The sequence below is a fragment of the Aythya marila genome (assembly GCF_965140915.1).
Source record: "Aythya marila genome assembly, chromosome: 14".
Taxonomy (NCBI): Eukaryota; Metazoa; Chordata; class Aves; order Anseriformes; family Anatidae; genus Aythya; species Aythya marila.
Window position 1 is genome coordinate 14,352,020 of NC_139055.1, and position 24,822 is coordinate 14,376,841.

Here is a 24,822-nt window from a genome sequence, read left to right on the forward strand (position 1 = left end):
GGAGTGTGCTGGTAGGCGTGAAGACAAGATACACATGGCGTGTGCATGATGATGGGAGAGGGCATTTGTGTGCCTTCCCCGGGTCTGAGAGCTCGGGCTGCGCACCCAGGTGCACGCGTGGAAGAGGGATGTGGGGGGATGTCGGCAGGCAGGGGCGGGTGGGATGCAAACACCCATGGAGGTGCGGATGCACGTGGGGGATGCTCACAGGTGTGGATATACACGGGGGATGCTCACAGGTGTGGATACACACGGGGGAGATGCTCGCACCCACGCAGGTGTGGATGCACACAGGGGGGATGCTCACGGAGCAGGGGGGATGCTCTCACCCCCGCAGCCCCCGCACCCCCTCCCACGGCCCCACCGGTGCCCGGAGCCTCAGGTGCGCCCCCCCCTCGCCGCCTCCCACCCCGCCCCGCCCCGCTCCGCCCCGCCGCCCGCCCGGCGCCCCGCGGGCTCGGCGGAGGGCGGCGGGCGGCCCGGGCGGGCGGAGGAAAAGGAAACGGCCCCGGTGCTCCCTCCCCGCCCGCCGCCGCGCGTCGCCGCAGCTGGGGCGCGGCGGGAGCAGAGCTCGGGCGCGGGGCGCTCCGCAACGCTCCGCACCGCACCGCCTGCCCGCAGCCCCGGAGATGAAGAGAGTTTGCACGCTGCCCCTCTGGCTCTGGCTCGGCATTGTCTCGGAGGCAGGTGAGCAGCGTCTGCGGGAGCCGCGAGGGCTCCGTGCTCCGGCCGGGGGATGCGGGCTGCCCGCCCGGCACCTGCGGAGGAGCCGGGGACGCGGGGATGGGGCTGCCCCGACGGGACGGGCACCGGGAGTGTCCCCCCTCCGGGTGTCTCCCGGAGCCGGCAGGGAGCGGCGCTGCCCTCCTCGGGATCCCCGAGCCCCGCCGCGTCCCGCCCCGGTGGCCGCCAGCCCCGACGGGGCGCGCCCGGTGCCCGCCCGGTGGCCCCGACGCAGGGGACGGGGGGACGCCGCCACCTCCCCACACCTCCCGCGGGAAGGAACCGCGTGGGGCTCTCAGAGCAGGGATTTCTCCGCGTGGGGAAGCACCCGGAGGCCGGCTCCCCGCCCGGTTTATTTCTGTTTCGTACTCGGTGGCATCGCTGGGGAGCGCCGGGCAGCGCGCTGGGGAGGAAGGCACCGGGAGGCGGTGGTCGGTGCGCGCCCTCCGGTCTCTCCGCTGTCCTCCCCCAGCCGCTCGCTGGTGGCTCTGCTCCCTCTGGGAAGCCCCCCAGGGCAGGTGGCTGGTGAAATACTTCTTATAGCGCTAGGGGAAAAGGCTGGTGGGCAGCGAGCTGAATCCCCGGGGCTGTGTGCGCTCAGGTGGCTGCTGGACCGCGGCACAGAGGGGGCTGCGGAGCCCTTTTGGGGAGTGGGGGCCGTGGGGCAGTGCTGAGCCGGGTGGGCTCGCGTGGGTAAAGAATTTACAGGAGGAGAAAGTTAGCGGTGCAGGAAGAACCTGGAAAAATAGATTTGGGGAGTATAAATGGAATTTTCTCTCCCCTCAGCTCAGTGACTCACTGTCACCAGTGGCGTTTGCTGCTGTCGTCGAGACGAGCTCGCGGGCGGGCTGCAGGTCTGGCCGCAGTGGTGCAGAGGTGTGGTACGGGCAGAAATTGGGACTGTGACCCTGCTCTGCCCAAAACCCCACAGCTGATTCTCATGCCACGGCGGGCTGCAAAAGCTTGGGGAGCTTCTGCAGGCAGGGACCCGCTGCTGGTGGCATCGCGGTGGGAGCTGCAGCTGTTCAGAGCTCTCCTGTTAGCAATTTGTAAAGCAGCGTGTGGCTGTCTCGGGTCCTTTCATCTCCCAGAGGTGCAGGGAGCGGTGCCTGAGAGGCTGTGGCCGGCGTGTGGCTGCAGGAGGTGTGGGTTTCATCAGCACGGGGCTGTGCAGGGCTTTGAAGCTCTCCAGCACTGCCTGATTAGTGCAGCGGTGAAGGGCAATGTGGAGCTCAAAGGGGAAACTGAAGCCCCCTTTCTCTGCCTTTTTTTCAGCTTTACCTGAGACCAATTTTCAGTGCGTATACTCATGTCCTCCCAACTGGGTGCAAATGTCTGCCCTTCTTAGAAATAGGGATGTGTATTTGAGATTGTTCCACCTGGGGAGGATGAAATAGTTAATCTGGGGGCCGTGAAGGGTCTGCTCTGGCTCTGCTTTGTGCATCCTGCCTGTTCCTGCACCCCATCACCCTGTTAAGGGGTCCATTGCTGGGAGAGGAAGGGCTCTTGCTGCTCCCCAGCTCCTTGGTGGCCCTGGAACGGAGCAGAGCTGGGGTGCTCCCCTTGGAAAGAACAGTGTGATGGGGGGAGCATCCTGGGGATGCATTCCTGGGCTCCAGCACCAAGCCACGATGCTGTGGGCGCAGAGGATTGCTGGCCACGCCTCAGCCAAACAACCTTGCCATGTGGAGCACCGTATCCCCTAGGTGTGAGGGAAGGGGCCCTGCTTTTGTAGGACCCGAGCCGAATGTGCTGGCTGCTGCTGCCTGCGGACCTCCCCGGCCGGGTGTGCCGACAGCCCCGCCTGGCCGTGCCAGCAGCAACATTTGCGTTTGCAGCTGGGATCCGAAGCGGTGGCTTTATTGCGAGCAATAAACACGGGGCCGTTCCAGCAACACCCTTTCACGCAAAAGCCCAAGCGTGCGCAACGAGCCCCGCTCTGCTTGACCCCAGTCACTCGCTGGTGGTGAAGCAGAGCTGGGGAGGCGGGTTATGGGAGGGCCGCGGCCTGTGGGGATTGGGGAGGGGGCCCTCGTGCCCCGCTGTTCGCTTAAGGATAATTTTGGATGAATGGGCTGCTATCACCGCCCTGGGATTTGGCTTGGGCACGCGAGCCCGCGGCTCGCTGCCTGCACAAACAGCCACGAGGATGTTTGTTGCTGAGCTCGATTTGACATCTGGCCGGGGTTTTGCGCACCCCCAGCAGCACAATGTCCCCGGCCAGCATGGGCTGGGTGGGAGGGGGCTTCCTGCAGCGTGGCCCACCCCATATTGCCCCTCGCCCATGCGCTCGGCTCCGCACGAGGTCTCCGTCCCGCAGCCACGCAGAATTTTCCAAGGCAGGCGTGGGAAGGGCAGGTGCTCCCGGCCAGGAGGGAACACGCTGTTCCCAGCATCCCGGGGCAGTTCCTGGGGAGGGAAAGGGAGAGCATGATCCCACGGGAACGGCAGCAGGAGGGGGCCGTGGCCTGGCAGCCGCTTCTCCAGTGCCGTGAGAGGCATCTATGGCGCTTGGGGTGTCGCTTTGCAGAATGGCTGCTGAAGAATTGAGGATTTTGATGGGTGCCAGGGTCTCGGTGGCTTTGGGGGGCAGCGTGAGCCTGACAGGATTCACCCCATGGAGGAGTTTCCAAATGAACATCACCTCCATCTGTATATTTAGGCTGCTGGGATGAAACAGCCCCAAGAAATGGGGGCGAGGTGGGTATTTATACCAATCACAGCTGCAACAAGCCCATGGTGATGGGGATCCCAGGGGTCCTGCAGGATCAGGGAGAAGCAGAGAGCCCCGCAACAGCCAAATCCCACTGCCCGTGAGTGGAGGAGAGCAGCTGAGGTTTCCGTGTGGGGAATGACTAAACACCACAGGGCTCTTCCGCTGGGCAGGACGGGCTGGGCATGGTGTGGAGGGCTGCAAAAATCCCTGCTCACCGGGAGAAAGCAGCTCCTAGTGGATCACTGCGGTGGGAGGATGAGGAGCTTGGCAAAATGTGGGACAGAGGCACCTGGGATGTGTCTTGCCTCAAGCTCCTGCTTCTCCCCACCCGGTGGGATCTTGGCATGCAGCTCCAGGAGGGTCCCACGGAGAAACCCATGACCTGGCACGGAGCTGGGGCTGAGCCTTGCCCTGCACCGGGGCTGGGCTTATCTTTAGCCCTTCATTAGCAAAAGAAATCCTGCTGCAGCTGCACTGGCATCTAGTGCCTGGTTAAATTAATTCCAGGGTTTTATTGCCTCTGGCTACCCCAGACCTTTGTTCCTCGTTTCACGTTGTTACAAGGGAGGGTTCTCCGGATCCCAGGGGGGCTCTTTCACTCCGGTCAAAACAGTTCTGATGTTTTCGGCACAAAGTATTATTACTGCCCATCTGCGGTGCCTCATTGTTCACGTGAAATAGTGGAAGCGGAGATGGCCTGCGGTCAAGTCGGCGAGGAGGCAAGGGCCCCGCAGCCTGGTTTGGTCACTTGTTCGTGGAGCAGCCGCGGGCAGAGCTCTCGGGCTCGAGGTGCGAGTTCAGCACGGGGAGGGTGAAAGCCTGGCCCCGCGGCAGCCGGTGGCGAAACTCCCATCGAGTTTTATAAGCAGAGAATATTAACCAGGGAGTCTCTCCTGGAGCCGTTTCCATGCTGAGGTAGCAGAAACAGGTTTCAGCCAGTGACTTGTATTTCACCTTACAACTTCTCCCACGTGCTAATTGTTTTTCTTGCTGCGTTTCTGCCCCCGCCTCCCCCCGGCGAGCATCTCCAGCGCTGCCTTCGCGGGCCAAGGCTGGAGGTGCCGTGGGACGGACGTCATGCGCTAATGAGGGAGGATCAGCTTAGGGGGTCATGAAAAAACTCCGGACATACGGGACGGGGTGGTGGGGAAAGGCAAGTCAGATATTTTGAGCAAGTGCTTCTCTGGCTGAGCACAAAATAACAAAAAGCAAAACCCACAACTTTCTGTGTAGGGAGAGGAGCAAGGACCCCAGGGGTATCCCCAAGAAAAAGGGCTGCAGACCCTTCTGGTCTTTGTCCTCAGGTGCTGATGGGCAGAGCCCTGGCATGAGCAGAGATGAAGGGAACAGATGAGATTTTTACCTTCCTGCAGGCAGCCCAGAGCTGCTTAAAGCTCTCCGCAGAGCTTGGAAAACCACCGAAACCACAGCCTGGTGGCAGAAGGCTGAGCAAGGAAATAAGCTCAACCCTGCAACCACCCACAGCGCCATGCAGGGGGAAGCGAGCAGGCGCGTGTAAGGAACCAGAGCAGCTCAGTGATGCTCTCAAGACCCATCAGAGAGGCCAAACCTCGTGTGTAGGGGTTAAACCTCCTCCTGGATGTGGTTGGGTAGGAGCCAGCCAACATCAGCGTGCGGTGCTGGTGGCGGTGACAGCGCCCACCTTGTCCCCCCACGGCTGCACACACGGGCACACCTTGGGCAGCTCCACGGGGAAGGGTTAAGCCAAGACGAGCGGTGCCGGTGCCAGGCTCGGTGTCCAGGTTCTCCCTGGCGGAGGTCAGCGGTGGTTCATGGGAAAGGAAAAATTGGCAGCTGGGCCGGATGTCCCTGCATTTCCCCTCTTCCTGCAGCCGCCTGAACGATGTTCCTTATTTAGCTTTCCTGACGGACAGGAGGAATCCGATGGCGGAAACTGTCACTGCCTGATAACAGCTCAGGGACCTCTTTATGATGGGCGGCACGGCAGGGAGCGGGGCAGCGCTTGGCCTCGCCGGGCGGGCAGAGCCGGGCAGCCGGGGGTGCCCTTTGCACCCTGGTTTGGGGGTTGGCTGCGGGTAGGGAGGGCAGGGCACTTGCAACCCTTCCCTTTGGGCTGCTGTGTGTGCAGCCCCCCTCAGTGCTGCTCAAAAGACTCCCTAGGCCAAGAAGCAGAGGCGAATATATATTATATATGCATTTTTTCTTATTTTTGGTGAAGGGTTTGAGCTGGTGGATGGGGAGAGTAGAGGCGTGGAATGAACCCAGTGGCCAGGGTCCGAGGCCAGGCATGGTTTTCTGCTTGCAGGCAATGAGGATGTGAATGGCAACCAGTGCTGGGGGGCATCAGCAGGAGATGGGCTCGAGCAGTGCCAGGAGCTGTGGCCACGCACACACCCATCAGTACTGGGACCATCTCCCCGCGAGGATGCTCCAGCTGAGCAGATTAACATTGCAAAGATGTTACTGCCTGCTGTACTGTCCCCTGCTTTCTCTCCATGGAAGATGGCATCTCGCTAGTGTCTGAGCCATTTTCATACATGTGCCCATGGTGACCAGCCCCAAAACCACAAAAGGTCCCGAAATGCAGCCTGTATTTCAATGTATCCATTGATTTTTATCTCGCATCTGTGGAGGCCACCAGGCTGCTCCCATACCAATAAGAGCATTGTTTCCATGGCAATTAATGTATTTTAAAAGGGCAGAATGTACAGAGAGACTATTTTTTAAAGAGCAAGCCCTAAGCAAAGCAGCCCTTACCCCCGGACTGGACGCTGGATGCCAGGTTTGACTCTGTGCAGTGCATGGATCGGTGATGCTGTGCTGCGTGCTGGGACACCAGGCACGGTGAGCCAGCTGAGCAGAGTGGCATGGGGCTCATGTGGACCCATGCAAAGAGCCCACCATGGCCCCGCAGCCCTGGGATCATCAGCCCTCTGCTGCTCGGGGAGTTTCGTGTTCCCTGGGGCAGTGAGCCGCTTCAGGGTGCGTGTCTGACCACTTCAGTTTTAGCTGAGCAATATTAAAAGTCTTCTTGTGAGACTGCAGACCTCGGCTGGACCTCCCAGGAGTAATTTCTGAGCCCTCTGAGCAACTCCTACCTGCCCAGCTCACCCACCTGAGCACCTGCAAGTTGTAGGATTGAGGATCTGGTCATCAAGCTATGCTGGTACCTCGGCACTAAATGCTTCTCTCTTCAGCTAAGCTCAAACTCCTTTTGTGTTGGCTTCCTGTGATCATATGGCAGGGAGATGGGTGTGCAGGGAGCTGCTCTCCCAGGCCGGGTGTGTTGCTGCACTGGCCACCTGCAGCAGTGCCAGGGGTGCGTGCAGACCTGCCGGCTGTGGAGAGGCAGCGGGAGTCCCAGCCTCCTGCCCCAAAACCAGGGCACAGCTCAATCCTCGTGGGATATAAGCGGGCCTGGCATCCTCCCTGGCTATTCCGGGGCAGAAAAAGCAGCATAACTCATAGTGTGAGTTATTTGTTTAAAATTACGCACGCTTCTCGTGGCGTCACTTCCTAGCGTGATGCGCGGTCCCCAGCACAGCGAAGTGAGCTCACTTCCCACTGCACCTTCCTGGCACAGGCGTCACCTCGCCCGGCCGCAGCCACTTCAAAGTTTAATGCACAGTCTTGCCCTGCAGCCAGTGGGATGAGAGAGGCTTATTTTTGGTCTGCTCCATCCTCAAAGCAGTGGCAAAGGATTTGCCCCCGGGAGGTGCCCGGAGACGGCACCGTCCGTGCCCCTCTCGCACCATGGTTCAGCTCCTCCGTGCCAGGGATGGACAGGCTCCTTCAGGGGGTGAAGTGAAAGAGCCTCCTGCACCAAAATAACTGATGGCCCCCGTCTCAGGAGACGAGGCCAGGAGGTGGTGGGATTGTGCGAGCGAGCGGTAGACAAAGGAAGGAAGTTTTTATTACTGGGCCAAATCCTGAAGCCCTTCGGTTTCATTTAGGCCCGTGCCTCAGTGGTGATTTCAGTGGAGACCGGTCTGAGTAAAGAGAGAAAAAGGGCTTCAGGATCTGGCCCCTGGGTAATTGTGTCACGTGGGAAGCTTATAAAGAATTTGCAAGCTCATGATGGCTTTCCTGCGGGGCTGGTGCTAGGGCTGATGGCAGCTGGGCCTCCTGCCTGGGTCACCGTCCCCATCCTTGCTGGGGGTGCAAAGCACCAGTCCCGCTGGCTGGTCAGCTATTTCGGCTGCTGGCAGGATGGGCAGAGCCCATGGGGCTTTAAGGTTGCATGTGCATTAAGGTGACATGTGCATTAAGGTTGGTCTGCGCATCCTTCAGACCCACAGAGGATTTTAGGGTCCTCTGGATTTCTGAGTTAGGGGTGGGTGGGCTCTTTGTGCATCAACAGGTCTTTAAAGACTTGCTGCTCTCCTGTGTCCTCCTGCAAACAACTACAAAAAGCACAGAGCTGCATAGCAGGGCCTGGAAAACGCTTCAGGGGTTTCCCCACATGGGAAAGGTGCATGGGTCCCACATCAGTTGGGGTAACAAATGTGTGTGTGTCCACGTAGACACGTGTGCTGACCACAAGGGCTGGCTCTGGGGCTCAGCTCCCCACCTGTGACTTGTTTTTCCCCATTTCTGAAGTTCTCACATCTAGTGAGATGGATGTTAGATGTAGTGACCTAAATATATATGGAGAGAGAAACAGAAGTAAGGGTAAAGTCAATAGTTTCTTTGGACAACGACAGTAAATCTTGGTATTTACCGAGTCAGGAAGTTTGGGCATGAATTGTGGTTTATACTTGGATTTGGGAGCTGCCAGCTCAGAGTGATGGCAGCGAGCAAAATGGCATCCAGCAGGGGTGACAGCATCGAGCGCCCACAGAAATCCATCACTCTCGCTGTGGGTTGGCCCGGCCCGAGCAGTCCCCAGCGAGGTGTAATTTGGTCTAAGTGGCCATCAACCCGTCACGGCGCTGCAGTGCTCAGCCCTTGGGAAGCAAAGGGCAGAAGTTTAATGGCACGTCCCCAGGGCAGGGGGCCGGCTGCGGTGTGAGATGCTCCTGCGGGAGGTGTGTGCGTTCACACCATGAAAATCACCGAGCTGCTGGCGGACAGTGTGGGGTTGTTGTGCTGGGATGACATGGAGATACCCAGCAGTGCTTGTGTACAGAAGCTGAGCTAAGGTGGTGTGCCGGAGGACTCCACTTTTGGGATAAAATGGGGCATACGCTATCCTTCCGCTCCTCCCAATGCTGTGATGTCCCAGCGTGTGAGCTGGGAGAGCCACTTGGTCAGGTTGATGCCTGCTTTTGCTCACTCATGTGCTATGAGCACTAATGGAGACAACAAGGACGGGCAGTAGCATGGTGTCCCTGGCTTGAACACAGTTGCATGGGTTTTGGTGTCCCCAAACCTCCCATGTCGGAGGGAGGCAGGGACCTTTCCCATGTCATCGGTCGCTCCAGAACTGTGCCTACCTCAAGGCACAATGCCCAACCTTGCTGCTCCGCAACACTCAGCGTTTCACAATATTTATGGCCCCTTCTCACCCCTCGCTGCTTAGACAAATAAAGCCTAATGCAGCCTGAGGCTGTTAATCCCTGGCTCCCCAGCCTCCCAGCAATAACAAGGCCTGGGTGGCATTTCAAAGAATGTACCGGGGCAGAGGGGGAGCGGGGGGATCTCTCTTTTATAAGACGGTGGAAATACAAACCTGCCTTCGTCAAAGATAAGCAGCGTTGGCTGGGCTAAGCTCTTGCTCAGGGGTTACGGCGGTGATGGAAGGCAGGAGACTCTGCACGGCACTGGCCCCGCAGTAACCTTTGCCAAAAGAAAAACACTTCTTAATACAATAGGAGGTTAAAAAAAAATAAGACAGAAAATTAAACAGGGCCCCACGTGAACTTAGGAACCTGTGTTAGCTCAGTGAGAGGTGCCCATGTTGAAACATCACAAATGGCACCTGGAGAGGCTCCGGTCCCCTGACCCACGCCTGTCCTCAGCCCCTTGGTCTGGTTCTTTGCCGAAATGGCCCTGCTGCCTCCTCTCTCCTGCCAAATGGCTCCTCCTGCCTTTGTCCAAGCCAACGCATCTTCCCCTCACTCGGTGAGGCTGCCTCAGGCTCTGCCGCAGCTCCGGGCACGGCACGGTGACCAAACAGGGACAGCCGAGGAAGTGGCGTGGAGGCTCTTTAGCACAATTCCCCCCCTGTTAGTCCTCGTGCTCCTTCGGTGGAAGTCATTAGCATGTGTAAACGCTTCCTTCCCATCGCGGCTGCTTGCGTGCTCTCCCCGCTGAGCTGCACGGCAAGGGAAACACCTTTGAACGGGAAAACAAGTCAGCCTCTGGGTATGAGCAAGGGAGTAACTGGGTGTTTATGAAACTTGGTAACCCTCCTGTAAGCTGTTTTTTTTTTTGTTGTTGTTGTTTTAAAGCAGCAGAAGGTGTTTTAGTTTGCTGGCCTCCAAATAGCACCAGAGTCCAATGCTGCCATTTAGGCTGGGTGTTTCATTGTCAGAATCTCGCTGTGATATAAGGAGTGTGACATTTCAAACTCAGCCTTTCTTGGAAGGGAATGAAATGAGTTTCATATCTGCATGAGGGGTGTTATGAGGAGGTGGAGAGAGAAATCTGTGCAGATGTTGAACAGCCAGCTAATCTCAAGTGACGCGAATGCCCCGATACACTTTGGCTGTGGGAGCTGATGATTATCATCTCTTGCTGCAGCGGGTCCTGGCTTGTGGTCGAAGCCATGCGCCAAGAGAAACTGGGAGCGTGCATGTTTGCACCGTGCCCTCGGCACCGTGGGCAGCCCCGCGGGGCTGGCTGTCCTCACAGCACCCCAAGTTTCTCCATCTTCATGTCTCCCAGCCCAGCAGGGAGCAGGTGGAGTCACTGACCCAGGGTGAGGAGCAACCCAGCAGAACCCTATGTGCTGGCAGAGCCTCGCCGCACTCTCCTGCAGAGCCCTTTCCTCTTGGAGACCCTGTGGAGAGCAGAGTAAGATTTTTTTTATTACCCACATCAGGGAAGATTCTGGGTTTGGCCAGCTCCAGCTGCTTTCAAGGATGGCAGAAAGCCCATTGTGCAGTGTTTTTCAGGCAGGCTGAACTGTCTTATCTCCTACATGGCTGTAGCAGCACTCACCCCAGGGACCAGCACCTCCCGTCCTGCTCACGTGGATGCCAGGAGGGCTTTTAGATCTGCAGCGAGTGCTCAGAGCTCTTCCAGCAGCCTTCCCTGCTTGTGCACGGCTGACCTCGTACCTGAGGTTTCCTTCCTCTGCCGCTACCTCTGATGACTAATTCTCCTTTGAAGCATGTGCCTGTGATCTTCCTGCCTCCCCTCGTGCCCACCCCGTCAGAGGAGGCAGAGGGGTCGTGCAGCTGCGCACGTGCGGGCGTGCATGTGAGGAGCTGCACGTGGAGGGGGGCCCGTGCGCTCGAGCTCCCCAGGCAGCAGGGCTCTCTCATGCCCATGACCGCTCTTCCCTTTGCTTTTTTTTTTTATTATTATTATTATTTTTAGATTATACTTGATGCTTGAAAACCCAGCTTTGATGATCAGGAAGTTAAAATTCCTCCTGCCCTTTGCTTGTGCTTCCTCCTTTCTGGACCCGTCTTCATCTAATGTAGCTTTTTCATGTCACATTGGCTCTGGGATAAATCTATTTTCTTTGTTCCATGTTATCTTTCATCAGGAGCTGCAAGGATTCCTTCTTTTTTTTTGCTTGACTTTTTTTCTTTTTTCTTTTTTGTTTCCCAAGCTAAAGCAGCTCAGTTCCTGATGTTCTACCCTCTCTGGAGGGCAGGGATGGAGGTGCAAAGAGGCTGCGTGATGGGCTCTCAGGGAGCCTGGAGCAGATGGAGGATTGAATCCAGGTTTTCCAGGGCCAAGATAATCATCTAATTGCAGAACAGTTTTGTTTTTTTCCCCACTTGCCCTGCTCATCAGCTTCTCCCACACTCAGCAGCCGGAGATCAGCTTGAGGATGGGTCATGCTGTGGAGAACAGGCACTGCCAGCCCCGGGGCAGCTGCGTGGTTTGAGGGCTCTGCATTGATTTCCATTCACAGCTAAGTAGCAAACATCTGGATGCAAACTCCAGGGACAGGGAGACGGAGGAGCAGGTCTTTTCCGCTTGGCGTGGTGCCTCCCAGTCCAGCTGCATGGCTTGCAGGCCCCCCAGAGAAGCCCAGCACGGTGTGCCAGGCTGCCCCAGCCTGGCCAGGGGGCTGGCAGGGGAAGCTGGCCCTGATGGTGTATGGGGTTTGCTTCGGTGTCCTGCTCAGCCCATCTGTAAGCCAACAGGCTTAGGAAAAGCCAGACTTCAAAGGCCAGCAATTAAGCCCACACACATCAAGGAAAAAGCAAACCTGCAACTTGATTTTTTTTCTTTCAAAACGCTGCTGCCTTTTTCTCTCTGTGCTTAGTGCCGACCCTCGGGCTCTTTCTGACTTCTTCCTGACTTCCCGGTCAGCTGCCTCCACATCTCCCACTGACAGGTAGATGCCAAGGCCTCTCTTAGCTTGAACCCTCTCTTCCCTGCTGGTATATCTCCAGCTCACTTCGAAGGGCACTGCACCAGGGTACAGCTCAGGGATCAGCTGGTGGTGGAGATGTCGTTAATGATGTCAAAACTGAGGATGCACAGAGACCCTGCTCTCAGCACCATTTCTCAGGCTTTCCCCCTTCCCTGTGCCCACCCTGCCTGGGTGCTGGGGCTGGGCTGGGGGCTCTGCCCAGGTTGTCACCAAACCTCAGCATGGCAGGGGGCTCCTGCTGATGTACCCGCTCTGTTTTTGGCAATGGGTGGTTTAGGACCTCCTAGACCTGGGTGTTTCACCCAGCACACTGGGTGTAAGTTGGTGGTGACTTATCCTCTGGGAGCTTATCTGTCTCCTTGGGAATCTCTTTATGGATGTCCCACAGTGGCAAAATCCATGGTTTAGCTGAGTTGCGTAAAAAAGTACCTGTTATCTGCCTCACAACTTCACCTGGTACAGTGCGAGGACCAGAGAATAACAATTTCTTTTACTGGCTTACCCCGTGTTGTTATATAGGTTATCATTTTTTCTCGGTGGCTGAAGCTCTCTCTGTAGCATCCTATGGGTCTGTACCCACTGTGGCCAGATGTAATTCAGCCCAGTGAGGGTCCTGCTGGATAGAGGTGGGTTGGAAGTAAACGCTGAATCCTGCTGAGCAGTTGCAGGTGGGTTAATTGGAAGTGGCAGCACTGTGAGCTCATCCCAGACCTCTGGGATGTCTCCAGCTCATCCTGAGCACACACTTGTGCTGGCAGTGCCTGTACACCAGGTGCCAGATCTGGACCCACTTGTTTCACACGAGCTGGGGACCATCTATGGCATCCCTTCAGGTAAAAGGCATTATAAATGGTGCTAATGCTGTTACCAATCCCCTAAAAACCCCCATGGTTTAGCCACGCACCCAATAGGGGCCACTGGAAGAGGAGTGGCCGTGTATGCTAAGGTTGCTCTGCCCTGGGGTCCTGCAGAGGTGGTGTCAGAGTGGGAGCTGCCACATGTGTTTTTGGAGGTTTGAGGATTTCTGACCCTTGGGGAGCAGGTCCTGTGGGCAGAATAGGTCCCGTTCCTGTCTGGAGGCGCTGGGCTCCCCCTCCCCTCCCCACGCATCCCGCTGCGCCGGAGCTGCCCTCCGAAATGTCAGGGAGAGGAAGCAATCCTCGGCTTGTTAGTTTCTACAAGGAAATAAAACACACAGATGGCTCGAGCATCCTCTATCTCAAAGGCAGGAAAAGGATTCTCCGGGCAGGAGCAGGCAGCCAACAAACCCGGAGCGATCCAGGGAACGAAGGACCAAACAAAGCAGCGTCTGGCCAGCCCCTGGCCAGCAGCAGAAAGGGTGGGCCGGCGGCTGCGAGGGGAAACGGGCTCTCTGATGTGCGGGAGCATCCCTGGCCGAGCCAGAGCAGCAAACAGCCGCTCCCCCGGGGCGCGGGGAGGCTGCTGACAGCAGAGATCCTGGAGGAGGTCTGCAGGGTGGCCCCGGCTGACCCGCTGCCCCAGGCCGGACATGTGGTACCTGACAGAGGCTAACTTTGGCTCAGGACGCAGCCTCTCGGGGAGGATGGAGTAGGGAGCGAGCACCGGGGGGAGGGAGAGGAAAGGCGGCAGGAGACAGAAACGCAAACATGGCCTGAGAGCAAGGGGGCAGGGGGAGGGGAGGAGGAAAAAGCAGGGTAAACCTGGCAGGATGGAGCAGGAAACCGGGCCGGAGCGAGCAGGGAGATGGTGAGATAGTGCTTCCTGCGGGGGGGAGAGGGAGAAAGGCAGGCAGATAAACACCCCCAGACGGGAGCTCGGTGGCGGCCTTTGGGATGCTGCAGGGACGTGGTGGCAGGTCCCCGGGGTGTGGGTGGCTGTGCCAGTGCAGTCCCTACAGCAGCACTTTGGGTGTAGGCACACCGTGCTGCCTTGAGCAGCTGGGCTGTGAGATAACCCGGTTTAAATCCCCACCTGGAGGCACCCAGGGATGGACACCAGGTAACTTGGCTCCTGAGGATGTGCCCAGCTCTATCAAAAGGGGCTCTGGAGATGAGCTCCTCTGTTTCTGTCCCCTGATGAGGTCACCAGCTTGCAAGTCCAACAGCTAAAGGAGCCCGGAGGGTTCACGCCTCATTCCCCATCAGCACGGGGGTTATGAGAATTTTGTGCCTTGCCAGAAAAAAAACAGTTAAGTCTGTAAGTACTGAGAGGCAAAAGAGCCCCTGGGATGCGTGCACTGAGGCCAGAGCAGCCTTTAGTGGCTGTTATGATTTTGTGTTGGACAGCAGGGCTCAAACACCCATTACGTTTTGTGAGTATTGATTGGATTCCTGTAATTATTAATCCCTTACATCCCCTGAAGGAGGACAGGCAGCCCTTTTTGGAGCAGAGAAGCACCTAATGCTTTGCAAGTATCCACAAAAGTGTGAGGGCACAGCTCTACTACGCTTGCATGTGATGACATTTCAGGGATTTGAGGTCTGTGGATGGAAATCTCCCTGGCCAGGGGAGCGTTGTCTCACCCAGCATCACCTTGCTGGGAGAGAGGCCTCAGAACTGAAGGAGCTCCTGGTGCACAGGGTCAATAGTGTGCCAGGGACAGCAATGCTGATCCTAGCACAACATGGGGTGCAGAGGGGCTGATCCTGCATGGAAGAGCACAGCCTCTGTGTTTAAGCTCTTCTGGGACAGGTCTGAAGCTCTAGTCAACCATGGGTTGCAAAAAAAGGAGTACTAATGAAGTTCACGAAAGACGGACCTGCTTCCTTTGCCCTTTCTGCAAATGCCTGGGGGGGTGTCTGCCTTTCTCTTGTTATCCTTTTAAATGTATTCATTGCTCACGCCTCTGCAGGCAACGTGGAAACCTTTAGCACAACACCTCCATCCTTCCCCTGGCCCCATGGTGAGCATGGGTGGCTGTTGCCCTTTCTCACAGCCCCTGGCAGAGCCAGCTCCGTTTCGGTGTCCTTTCCTACCATGTGTCACCCTGGCCACTGGCAGGCTGGAGAGAAAACACCTCGTGTTTCATCCCCACGGCAGCTGGAGCATGCCATTCATTTCTCATCCCCGTGCGATATCTCACCTCTCTGCAAAACAAGCCTTCCTCCGTGCTGGTGAGCAATGGGAGGAGGAAGAGGAGGAGATGACAACTGTGCGTCCAAATTCCCCCCACTGCTCTGCCTGTGTGCGTGATGTCTGTGCTTTGCCTGCAGCTGGATGCCTGCCCTGTGTGTGAGCAGGAGCTGCTCCACGTGGGAGCTTCACTCCCTGTTTCCCGTCTGCCTGCGAGGTACAAGTATTTTATCGTTGGCTTGCCAGGAGCAGGTCTTTGCTCACGTAGGAGCTACGGTGTGTGATGGCATGTCCAAGTGTGTGCCTTGGGCTGCTTGTGAAGGAAAAGTCTCCTCACTGGGTCTGCAGCCTGCAGGAGCAACTTGGAGCAGTCAAGGGTTCAGGCTGAGGGTGAGATCCAAGAGGAATGGGAGATGCCGTGCAAAAGGAGCCACGATGGGGTATCCTGTAACACCTGGCCTTGAAAAATCCCAGGGCTGCCAGGGACAGCTCAGAGCAGCTGCCTGAGCCCAGCAAGGCCAAAAGAGGCTTATCCGTGGTGCCTTGTGTTGCAGTCTCAGCATATGGGTAAATTCAGGGGGTCATCCTGGAGTTTTGGTCTGGGGATTTGATTAGCTAATGCAAATCTGCCTTTTTTTAATTATTGTTTTTATTTTTAATAGAAAACATTGAGATCTTGAGTTCCTGCCTTGGTTAGTAGGGGTGTTCACTGATTGGGAATTTCTGCCTGAATGGAGTCATCAAGAGCAGGTCCTGGGGCACTTTGCTCCATGCAGCTCTGGTCACAAAACCCCAAGGCATTAACTTTGTTGGCAGGAACACGGTGTGTTGGTTTAGCTGGGGACATGCGGTAGCCGCAGCCAGAGCGATCCAGCCCAGCACTGGGGAAGGAAGTCAGCGAGAAGGACAGAGTGTGAACAAAATCCCTCTCCGGAAAGGCGCCCCGTTAATCAGTCAGCAGGGCCGACTCAGCAGAGAGGGGAGGGAAGGGGAAGCAGAGAGGGGCTGAGGTGGTGCGTGGGGCTCAGAGGCAGGATCCGACACAGGGCTTCCTGCAAGCTGGAGCAGACAGAGAGCAGGAGCTGTGCCATGCCTGCACCTCCCCTCACCCTTCCATGGGTTTCCAAAGCCACCACTTGCTGCAGCAGGGTTGGCTGTGGTGCAGGCCTTGCTCCACGGTGATTTAGGCATCTGCAGCCATCGCAGGGGAAAACTCAGCATGTGCTCAGGGGTGGAAAGTGATGAGGGCAGGCACAAGGCTGGAGCAGCAGCCTGCAGGCCCCTAGGTCTTTGTGAGGCATCCTGGGGTGCGTAAAGCTTCCCAGGGGAATGTTGGCTTCCCAGCCAGGCAGGCAGAGCTCCAGGGCATGGGACGTGGCTGTGCACCATGTGGACGGCCCTCCTGCCATGCCGAGAGCTACAGAGGTCTTGGGGTGCAGAAAGAGGGGTGGAGGGGGCTGGAGAAAATGATGGAGCCAGTGGCGATAAGGAGAAGGTGCAGCCTGGCCCCTTTCAGAGCTGTGTGCTGAGAGATCAAGGCTAGGAAAACCGCTGGGAAACACACTTCTCTGAAAATAGACAAGGTGTGAGTGGCTGTGGGATCCTGCTTCCTCTCCCCGCATCCCATGAATCCCCTTCTGTTTATTTTAATATCCTGCTGCCAACTTGCTTGGAAACCATCTTGAAAAAACAAAGCTTGCCGGGGCTGCCGCATGCCTTTTTAATTACATTAATGCTCTCCCCGCGCAAGGACGCACTTTGGTGTGCACAAGCAAGCCAGGTTTGCTCAGTGCTTTATCTAAAGCTTTGCCGGGGCTGGAGGTGGGGAAGGAGGGATTCAGAGGAGAGGGGACACTCCATGCTCTGGAGACATCTCCTTCATGCCGTGGGATTTGCTGGAGACACAAACCATCTGTACGTCGCTTAGCGGAGATTTAATGGCCCAGATCAGTGCTGGGGGGAGAGAGGCACAGGGGAGAGCTATGGTGGGGCAGTCACTCCCACGGGGAGGGAAGGGGCAGCAGGGGGATGGATACAGCTAGCAAGCACGAGGAGGGATAGAGACTGATTTTTGGGAAAGCTGATGGCTTTGAAGATGCTCTTGTAGTCTGCCGATGGCTCTGTGCATCCCTTGCCTTGGCTGGATGCTACACGTGGCTATGGGCACTGTCACAGCAAGGTGCCACCCCCAGTGTGGGCTCAAAGTTGCCTGGGACCAGTGAAGGGGCAGGATGGCCACCAGGGCCAGCCTGGAGCTGGCCGCCAGCCGCAGGAGCGTCCCTAACCCTGCACCGCGGCGCTTTCGGAGCGAGCCGCGGTTCCTTTTCCTGTTGTACTTGTGGAGGGCCACAGACAGGATGCATCTGCAGGAATCCCACAGCCTCAACCTGCACAGATCGTAGTTTTTCTCTCTTCCCCTCCACCCCCCAGTGCTGTTCGCAGCAGGTCACCGAGCGGCACGTGAAGGGAGGCAGGGGGTCGCTTCCGCAGCCATCCTGCCACCCCCAGCCCCAGCGGCAGTGCAGGCACTTGCACAGCATCAGCCAAGAGGCTCCTGACACCCCTGCCCATGGGTTTAGTGGTTCAGGTGGTGCCAGGCTTTGGGGATCAGCTTGCTGCTTGCTGCCCAGGGCACTAGACAGATGAATGAGCTTGTTGGCCCTGTTCAGGCCCACGGTGAGCCTGGGTCTTTCCCCTGCTTGCTGGGGCGATGGACTCACAGGCTGTAGCCATCTGGAGAGCTGTGTTTGCACGGGGATAAGCGTGTCCGGCATTAATAGGAAACGCAGCTTAGCGGTCAGATTTCTCCCCGCCTTTTTTAATAAACCTCGTTACATTTTTGAAGGGATTTTACCAAAAATGTGCTCGTTTATTTTCACAGCCACGGGGCGCATTTTTGTCTGTGACATCCCCAGCCCTTCCTCGGGGAAGGGGAGGTGGAGGCGCGAGGCAGGGTGTCCTCCGCGGGGGCTGCCAAGCGCTGCCGGCCCGGCACGCTGGTTGAACACCAAGCCATGGCTGCTGCCATGGCTGACTCGTCACTGAAACAGACGGTGTCTGTAGGACATGATGTGGGGACCCCATACAGGCAGAGGAGGGCCAGGGCAGCCGCTGGGCTGACACCGACTCATGTGCACACAAGGGATGCCCCTGTGCCTGGCAGGAGATGGTGGCAGGGAGGGGGGGGAACATGGCCTGCTCCCCTCCGTTGCCATGGGGGCAGCCGCGGGGATGGCCGCTGCGGAGCCGCGTGAGGGCGGGAAGGAAATGGAGAACAATTGGGGAGAACAAGGCCGGCGGCCCCAGCCTGGCCGTGCGGGCGGTGCTGCTCGGCACGTCCCTCTGTGTCCCCCTCAGCGGCCTCTCCCGGCAGCCCTGGCTCCTCACGCTGCCCCTCAAAGGCCTGGTGCCAGAGGGGCTGGCGGCCATTTAGTGTCCCTAGGAGCTGGGGGCAGGTTTGGAGCCTTCCCCGCAGGTGTGGCTCTGCTTTTTCAAGGCCTATGTCCTCAGGCCATGGTTTCGAGGTATCATGTGGTGTTCCAGCTGGTTGTGAAACCCCTGGAAACATCGTGTGCCTGAGATCTCTGCCAGGTTTCTTTGTAATTGATAAATGGGTTTAAATGGTATGAAGGAAGGAGACAGACATGAGCAGAGCACGGTTGCAAAAACCTCACACTTCCATAGAAAATCAAGCTAGCAACGATTATTGCGATCTTTTCTTCATTAGCATTTAGCATCTACCTGAGTCGCACTTTTGCATTTCACAACTCTTTTTTTCCCTCTCTATTTCTGGTTAGTTTGCTTGCTTGCTTTTGCAGTCACTGTTTCTTTTCTTTTAAATTATCTTGTGTCTCCAGAAGCTGGAGTTTTAAGATAAAGATCATGAAGTAATGACGGTCAGAAGCACCATGCTAATGAAAAACAACGGGTACGTCTCTGAGAGTAACCGGTACTTCAAGATGTTTTGTCCATGAGGAGCTCACATAGGGTGCGTGTCTTGCATGCCGGAGATGCAAGCACACCGGAAGTGGGACTCTCCCAGACAAAAGCTGGGAGAAGAAGTGTGTGATAATGTTTATTTGCGCATTCTGTAAGCCTGGATAATTTCACTGCTGAAATTCCTGTGGTGCAAAGGAAAGGGCACTGCTGTAATCCCCAAAGGTACAGTCCCCTTCAGGTAACTACAGGGCCTGGCAGGAGAAGGGTCTGCTGTTTCCTGAGAGCCTCTCTGTACAAATACAAGAGTTTTGTATTTGTGGTGTCTGCACAGGTGGATTTTTTTGTCCCTCCTGATTACAGCAAACTCCATATGTACAGAAAAATTGCCTGCAAGACTCTCTCTGGTTAGCAGATACGATCATTTCAGAGCGGTAGTCCAAGTGAACTCAGCCTAAGTTACCTGGTAAGAAACAACCAACACTGGACTCCCTGATTTCTGGTCTTCCATTATTTTTCTGGCCTTCATCTGTGCTAGTCTATCCATCTGGACCCAGGAGCTGTCAGGCCCTGGCTCTCAAGATGTTGTTGAAGAGCTGCTTGCTAGAACTAGGAGGGCTGCAAATGAATCTCTTATGTCCCGGTGAGCTAGCATTAAATTATCTTGTAGAAGCAGTCTTGTAGGAGATGTTTCCTTCAAGAGGCTTTGCTCCTGTCTGGGCTTGTGATGCCCAGCTAGCTGCTGCCCACAGTGGTGGGTCAAGACTAGCAGATGTTTGCATCATCCCTTTTCTCCTTTCTCTCCCCAGATCTCGTGAGCAGCTATTCTATGACCCCCCCTGCTCTTAGCATCACCGAGGAGGAACACGTCATCAACGCCAAGGACACGCTGACCATCACCTGCAGGTAAGCTGCAAACATACACGGCTCTGCCTAGGCTGCTCGTACCTTGTAGGTGTTGGAGGACCAGGGAAGGAAAGCCCATCAGAGAGATTTTAGCTGCAGCATACCTGCAAATTATCACGGCTGGCTAGAAGTCTGCCACATTAACCCAGTGTGAATTCATCTAATTAATTAATTGAAAAAGAAGCTGAAGGTGTCTCAAAGGAGATGGTGATAACCTCTGCTGTAGTCTTGCAGGCAGAAGGAAGGTAGAGAAGCACTTGCATGATCTGACAGCTTCCTTGGAAGTTTTTTGGGGAAACTGGCTTCCTAACTCTTTTGGTCTTTTCTGTGACATTGCTTGCTCTCACCTCATCAGGGACTGCTAGGGTTGGAGTTCTGGTTTCTAAATCTGGCAGGTCATCTGGGGGACATGGAGAAACATCCTTGGGAGAAGGCAAAGCTACACTTAGTGGTTGCTGTGAGAGGCTGCCAACTTTTCTGGGATTTAATGCTTTGCCTTGTACGCTCAGGGGTGAAGAGAAGCCCCAGCCAGGCCAGGTGAATATTTCTTTGAAAGGACCAAGAGAATCCCTGGTCACTTTGGAGACTGTGGGTCTGTGGTATTGTGTCTAAACTGATTTGTCCCATGCTGAGCATTTGGCTGTGTGTATTCTCACCGCTACCTATCTTGAAAAGAACCAAAAAAAAAAAAAAAAAAAAAAAAAGGCTGGGGGTCAGTTCTTCTGACAAAGCTGGAGTTTCCCTCCAGCAGCTGAAAGTAGATCTCTGCCTGGGATCTGAGTGCTAGGGCCCAATGGGGGTATAAATTCAGCGGGGCCTCAAATGGGTATTTCTCTGTGTTATATATAACCACAGAGCAATTACTACAAACGCTTGGCTTGTATTGTGTTCATGTCTTGTCACAAACATATTTAACTTTTCCTGGAACAGATGGCATTACTCTTACTTTGTGAATCCGTTCATAACCAGGGAATAGGGACAGAGGAAAGACTGTTATGTCCATACTGAACTGACTCCACCTAGTCTGGGAAGCTAAGCATTCATGGGCTTGTTCATATGGTGGCCTGAGGAGGGTGACCCCTCTGATTCCCACAGAGCAGGGTGCCTGTTCATGCTGCCTGGTCGCTGCCCTAGCACACAAGGCCACGTCTGTTTCCCCCATGTGCCATAGCCCCAGAGAGATATTGGCAGTCCTCTCAAGTTGTACCTCACGTGTAGTACTAGATATAGGGACACCCTGTGTGCAGCAGACCCAGCAAGGTGTGCCCAGGCCACCCAAGACACTTCTGGCCACCGTCACCCACTGCACATTCACCGTGTACAACGAAACACATCTGTGTTGTTAATGCAGCTTCAGGCAGGGAAGCCGAAGGATGACCTGTTGACATCCATAACAGGGACAGCCCTGTTGATTGCAGGTTGACCCAAGGCTAAAAGACATACTGAAGTTCAAGGTATTGTTAAAGTGTCTTCCGCAGTCAGGCATGAACGTACCTATTTAGCAACATGAATCGGAAAGCCTTTCTTTTCAGGTCACCCTCCTGGACTGGGAAGGACAAGATTGCCCTTTCCTTGTGCACTTGTTAGGTATCAATTAGTGTGAAGGAAAATCCCACGAAGTAGAAAAAAAAAAAATCCTTTTTTCCAGCACTGACTCTGCATGGCCTGCCCTTTCAGGGAACATCATACAAGCTGCAGAGGCTGTCTAAGAGGCAGCAAGCTCCCCATTTCCTGCTGAAGTGCCAAGGTTTCTCTTTCAGGCTCAATAGGCAGCATCCACAGAGTGTGCTGGCATGGACACAGCCGAGATAAACAAGGAACATTCCTGCCCTTGGCTCACAGATGCTGTGTGTGACTGAACTGGACATCTGAAGAGCAGCAGGGCCATCTGCAAACAGTACTAAAACCCACACACCCTCTGTCCATGTGCTCCCTGGCTGTCCCCTGCCTCTGCTATTCCAGATGTGCTCCTCTGGGGTTGTACAATGTCCTTTACACCATCTGCAGGTGACAAGTCTCAGCACCTCCTGCATAGCTCAGAGGTTCCCCATCTCCCTGTGAGCCCTCAAGCCTGAATTTGTCTGATGTCTTGAGGAGAGGATTTTGCCTGTGGGACACAGTTACTTCATTTGAATGAAAGTAAATCTTTCCTGGTCCCTGGATCTCTAATTACACCCAGCTGCTACTCCAACCTCTCCTCTGGACCATGGCCCACCCTGGGAAAACCTGGCTTGTGTTAATGGGAGCTAAAGGGAAAAACACGCAGACCACCAAGAAAACAGGCAAAGGAGAGGGTGATGGGGCAGGGTAGGGCAGAAACAAGTACAAAATCATGTCCAGGATCCAGGGATTCTTTGCTGAGCATCACGTTGGAGGTGGCTTCAGTTTGACCTTGCTCTTCCCTTGAGAACAATGTCCTCTGGCTGCTCTTCGAACTGCCCTGGAGCCAGGAGCACGGGCGCGCTCGAAGCAGTGCTGCAGCAGAAAGCTGAGCTCAAACCCCCACCGTGTGAGACTCCTCAGAGACCTCTCGAGCTTCACCCACTGAGCGTGAGAGTCCCGCAGCCGGCTGCGCTCTCAGGCTCCCCTGCAGCTCAGCCTGGATCTCACACACCCGCAGCTCTGCAGCCCCTCTCCTGACCCACAGCCCGCCTCACCTCGTCAGAGACCAGAGTCCATGCCAGGCCATGGGATAAGTGATCCTTCTGGAGCTGGGCATGTTTAACAGAGGCCCAAAGACGTAGCATACCCACGAGGAGTCACTGGATGCTCTGCTTTTTCAAATGTCCCCGCATGCAGGCACATTCCCCCATCACCCAGTGCAACGCACTCTTGAAAAGTCTGTACAGAGCAGGGGACCTGTGTAGGAGCATTCCCAAAAATACAGATCATGCCAGGGCTGGCAGAGAGCCACGGTGATGTCTTGATTGAGGCATGTGGCACAGCAGGGTGAAGGAGTCGATGGACAGTGCGTCTTTTATTAGCTCCCATCCTGAGAAGGAAGGAAAGCGTATTGTGAATCTTTGCATTCATGCCCTCGGCAGCCTGCGCTGGGGAGAAGCGGAGAGCCTGTGCCGTTCTGCCTCATGAATATTGGAGCAGAGCCCACAGGAGCTGGCTGCACAAAAGCAGAAACCTCTGGAGGAATTGTCTTGGTCCTGGCTGTGCCAGCCCGGCCCCAACCATCCCATCCTATCCCGCAGGTGCTGGGCACTTGGCTGGAGAGGGAGCATCACACAGCCCTGGTATATAGAAAGGGAAGGGCAAGGGTGTCCTTTGCTGCCTAATGACTTGTTGATAGAGCCAACTCGCAGATGCTTGTGGATGCACAAACCCTACTCTAGCAGAAAGGAAGTATTTGACCCTGGAGCCCTCTTGGCTCCTGCAGAGGAAATGAGCACTGCGGCGAGGCTCTAGGAACCTGAGGACAAGACAATGCTTTGCCATGGCTGCTCTGGGGCAGTGTGCAGGGACACATAGCACCTGCTGCTCTATCCTACGTACGTGTGGCTGCTGTGAGCATCCTCTGTGGTGCTGAGGGGGGGATCTGTCTTATCCCAGCTAAGCCACAGCCAGCTTTGCCCATCATACCACACTCGGGAGCTTCAAAGAGGATTGAAGAAAAGTGGTGCCAATTGTAATGTCTCCTTTGAAGAGCATCTGTCCCAAAAAGATTTAGGAAAACAGCTGTAAAGAAGCCTACGGTGCAACTGTTTCCAGCTGGCATCAGCAGGCTCCGTCGCCCAGAGACATGTTATCACTGAGCTGAAAGAAAACAACTTGGAGGAAAAAAAAAATCTTCAAAGGTGACAAATAGGAGGGAAGGAACAGTCCAAAACTATTGCCTGGATCTTTTCCCAAATGCAGAGGGTAGATTCAGAGAAAAATCCAGGTGAGCCTGGCCTGCCCTCATCGCTGCCTTCTTCCAGTCCTCTTAACACAGCAGTGACACTAACTTGGACTCTAACAGCTACGCATTGTGTCCCCACTGGAGCTGGTTGAGCAGCGCATGATGCAAGGAATGCCTCAGTTCAGAGCCGCCCGCAGGCTGGTTGTCAGGTCTGTTTGCACTGGCCCATCCGTGTTTATATAAATATGTGTCACTCAGCTACTGCTGGCCTTGATGGTTAATAAAAACAAGTGGATCTGATAATGCGTGAAAATCCCAGCGGGTAAACAAACTGAAAGCGGAAACGCTGGAGACTTGTACAATTACTCTGCTCCACGCAGAGTGCCAAAAATGCTTGAGCAAATGCAAAGGGCTTTGGGGCTCCTTTGCACAACTGGGACCTGGAGCTCTCATGCACTCTGCACCCGATGCAGTGGGGACATGGGCACAGGAGCAATGGGTGTGCGCAGAGGCCACTGGATGTTACTGGTTTGGAAATGAGATCTACTATTATTTTTCCGTGTGCACGCATAGGAGGGGAAAAACTCAAAATTCAACAATTCTGTTCTTATTGAAGCGTTTGTGAGACTGATCCCTTGGAAAAGCCTGCTGTGATTCACGTGCACAAACTGCCAGGGCTGTAGTTCTTGCCCTGTCTCAGGCACTGATGGCATTTTTAATGACTGCAGAAGTTTGAGCTGTGTTAGAGGGGCCGTCCCCAGGAGCATGTCAGTGCCTCCAGAGCCCTTGTAGCTGGTGGCACGGGGACACTGCAGCACACTACCTCCAAACTCATCTGCGGTGAGCCAGGCAGCGGGAGCTGGAAGAGCAAAATCTGCAGGAAGACCAATCAGCTGCTGAAGACGAACACAAAGGGGCACGTCTTTCCACCACGCTTGGACAGAAATCCTGTGCTGACTGCGTCTGAGCCATTGTGCCCTCCCATGGCACCTTATCTCGCTTCCTCCTCGCTGTCCCTTGCCATCAGGATCCGGCTATTGATGACAGTCACGGTCTGGCTGTGCTTAAAAGCATCTGCCCCAGACCTGCCCTGGCAGTCCCCTGGCAGAGGAGCTGCCTGTGCCAACATGCCCATTCCCAACTTGCATAAAAGAT

General features: G+C 55.7%; 1 protein-coding gene across 1 annotated transcript in view; it reads left to right on the forward strand.

Moving 5' to 3' along the window:
* Positions 1-505: 505 nt before the first annotated feature.
* Positions 506-24,822, forward strand: part of FLT4 (fms related receptor tyrosine kinase 4) — a 56,301-nt gene continuing 31,984 nt past the window's right edge. The window contains exons 1-2 of the mRNA XM_082771642.1: positions 506-687; positions 19,721-19,817. Coding sequence (XP_082627768.1) covers positions 630-687; positions 19,721-19,817 — 155 coding nt within the window. The 5' untranslated portion in view covers positions 506-629. The remainder of the gene's footprint in view (positions 688-19,720; positions 19,818-24,822) is intronic.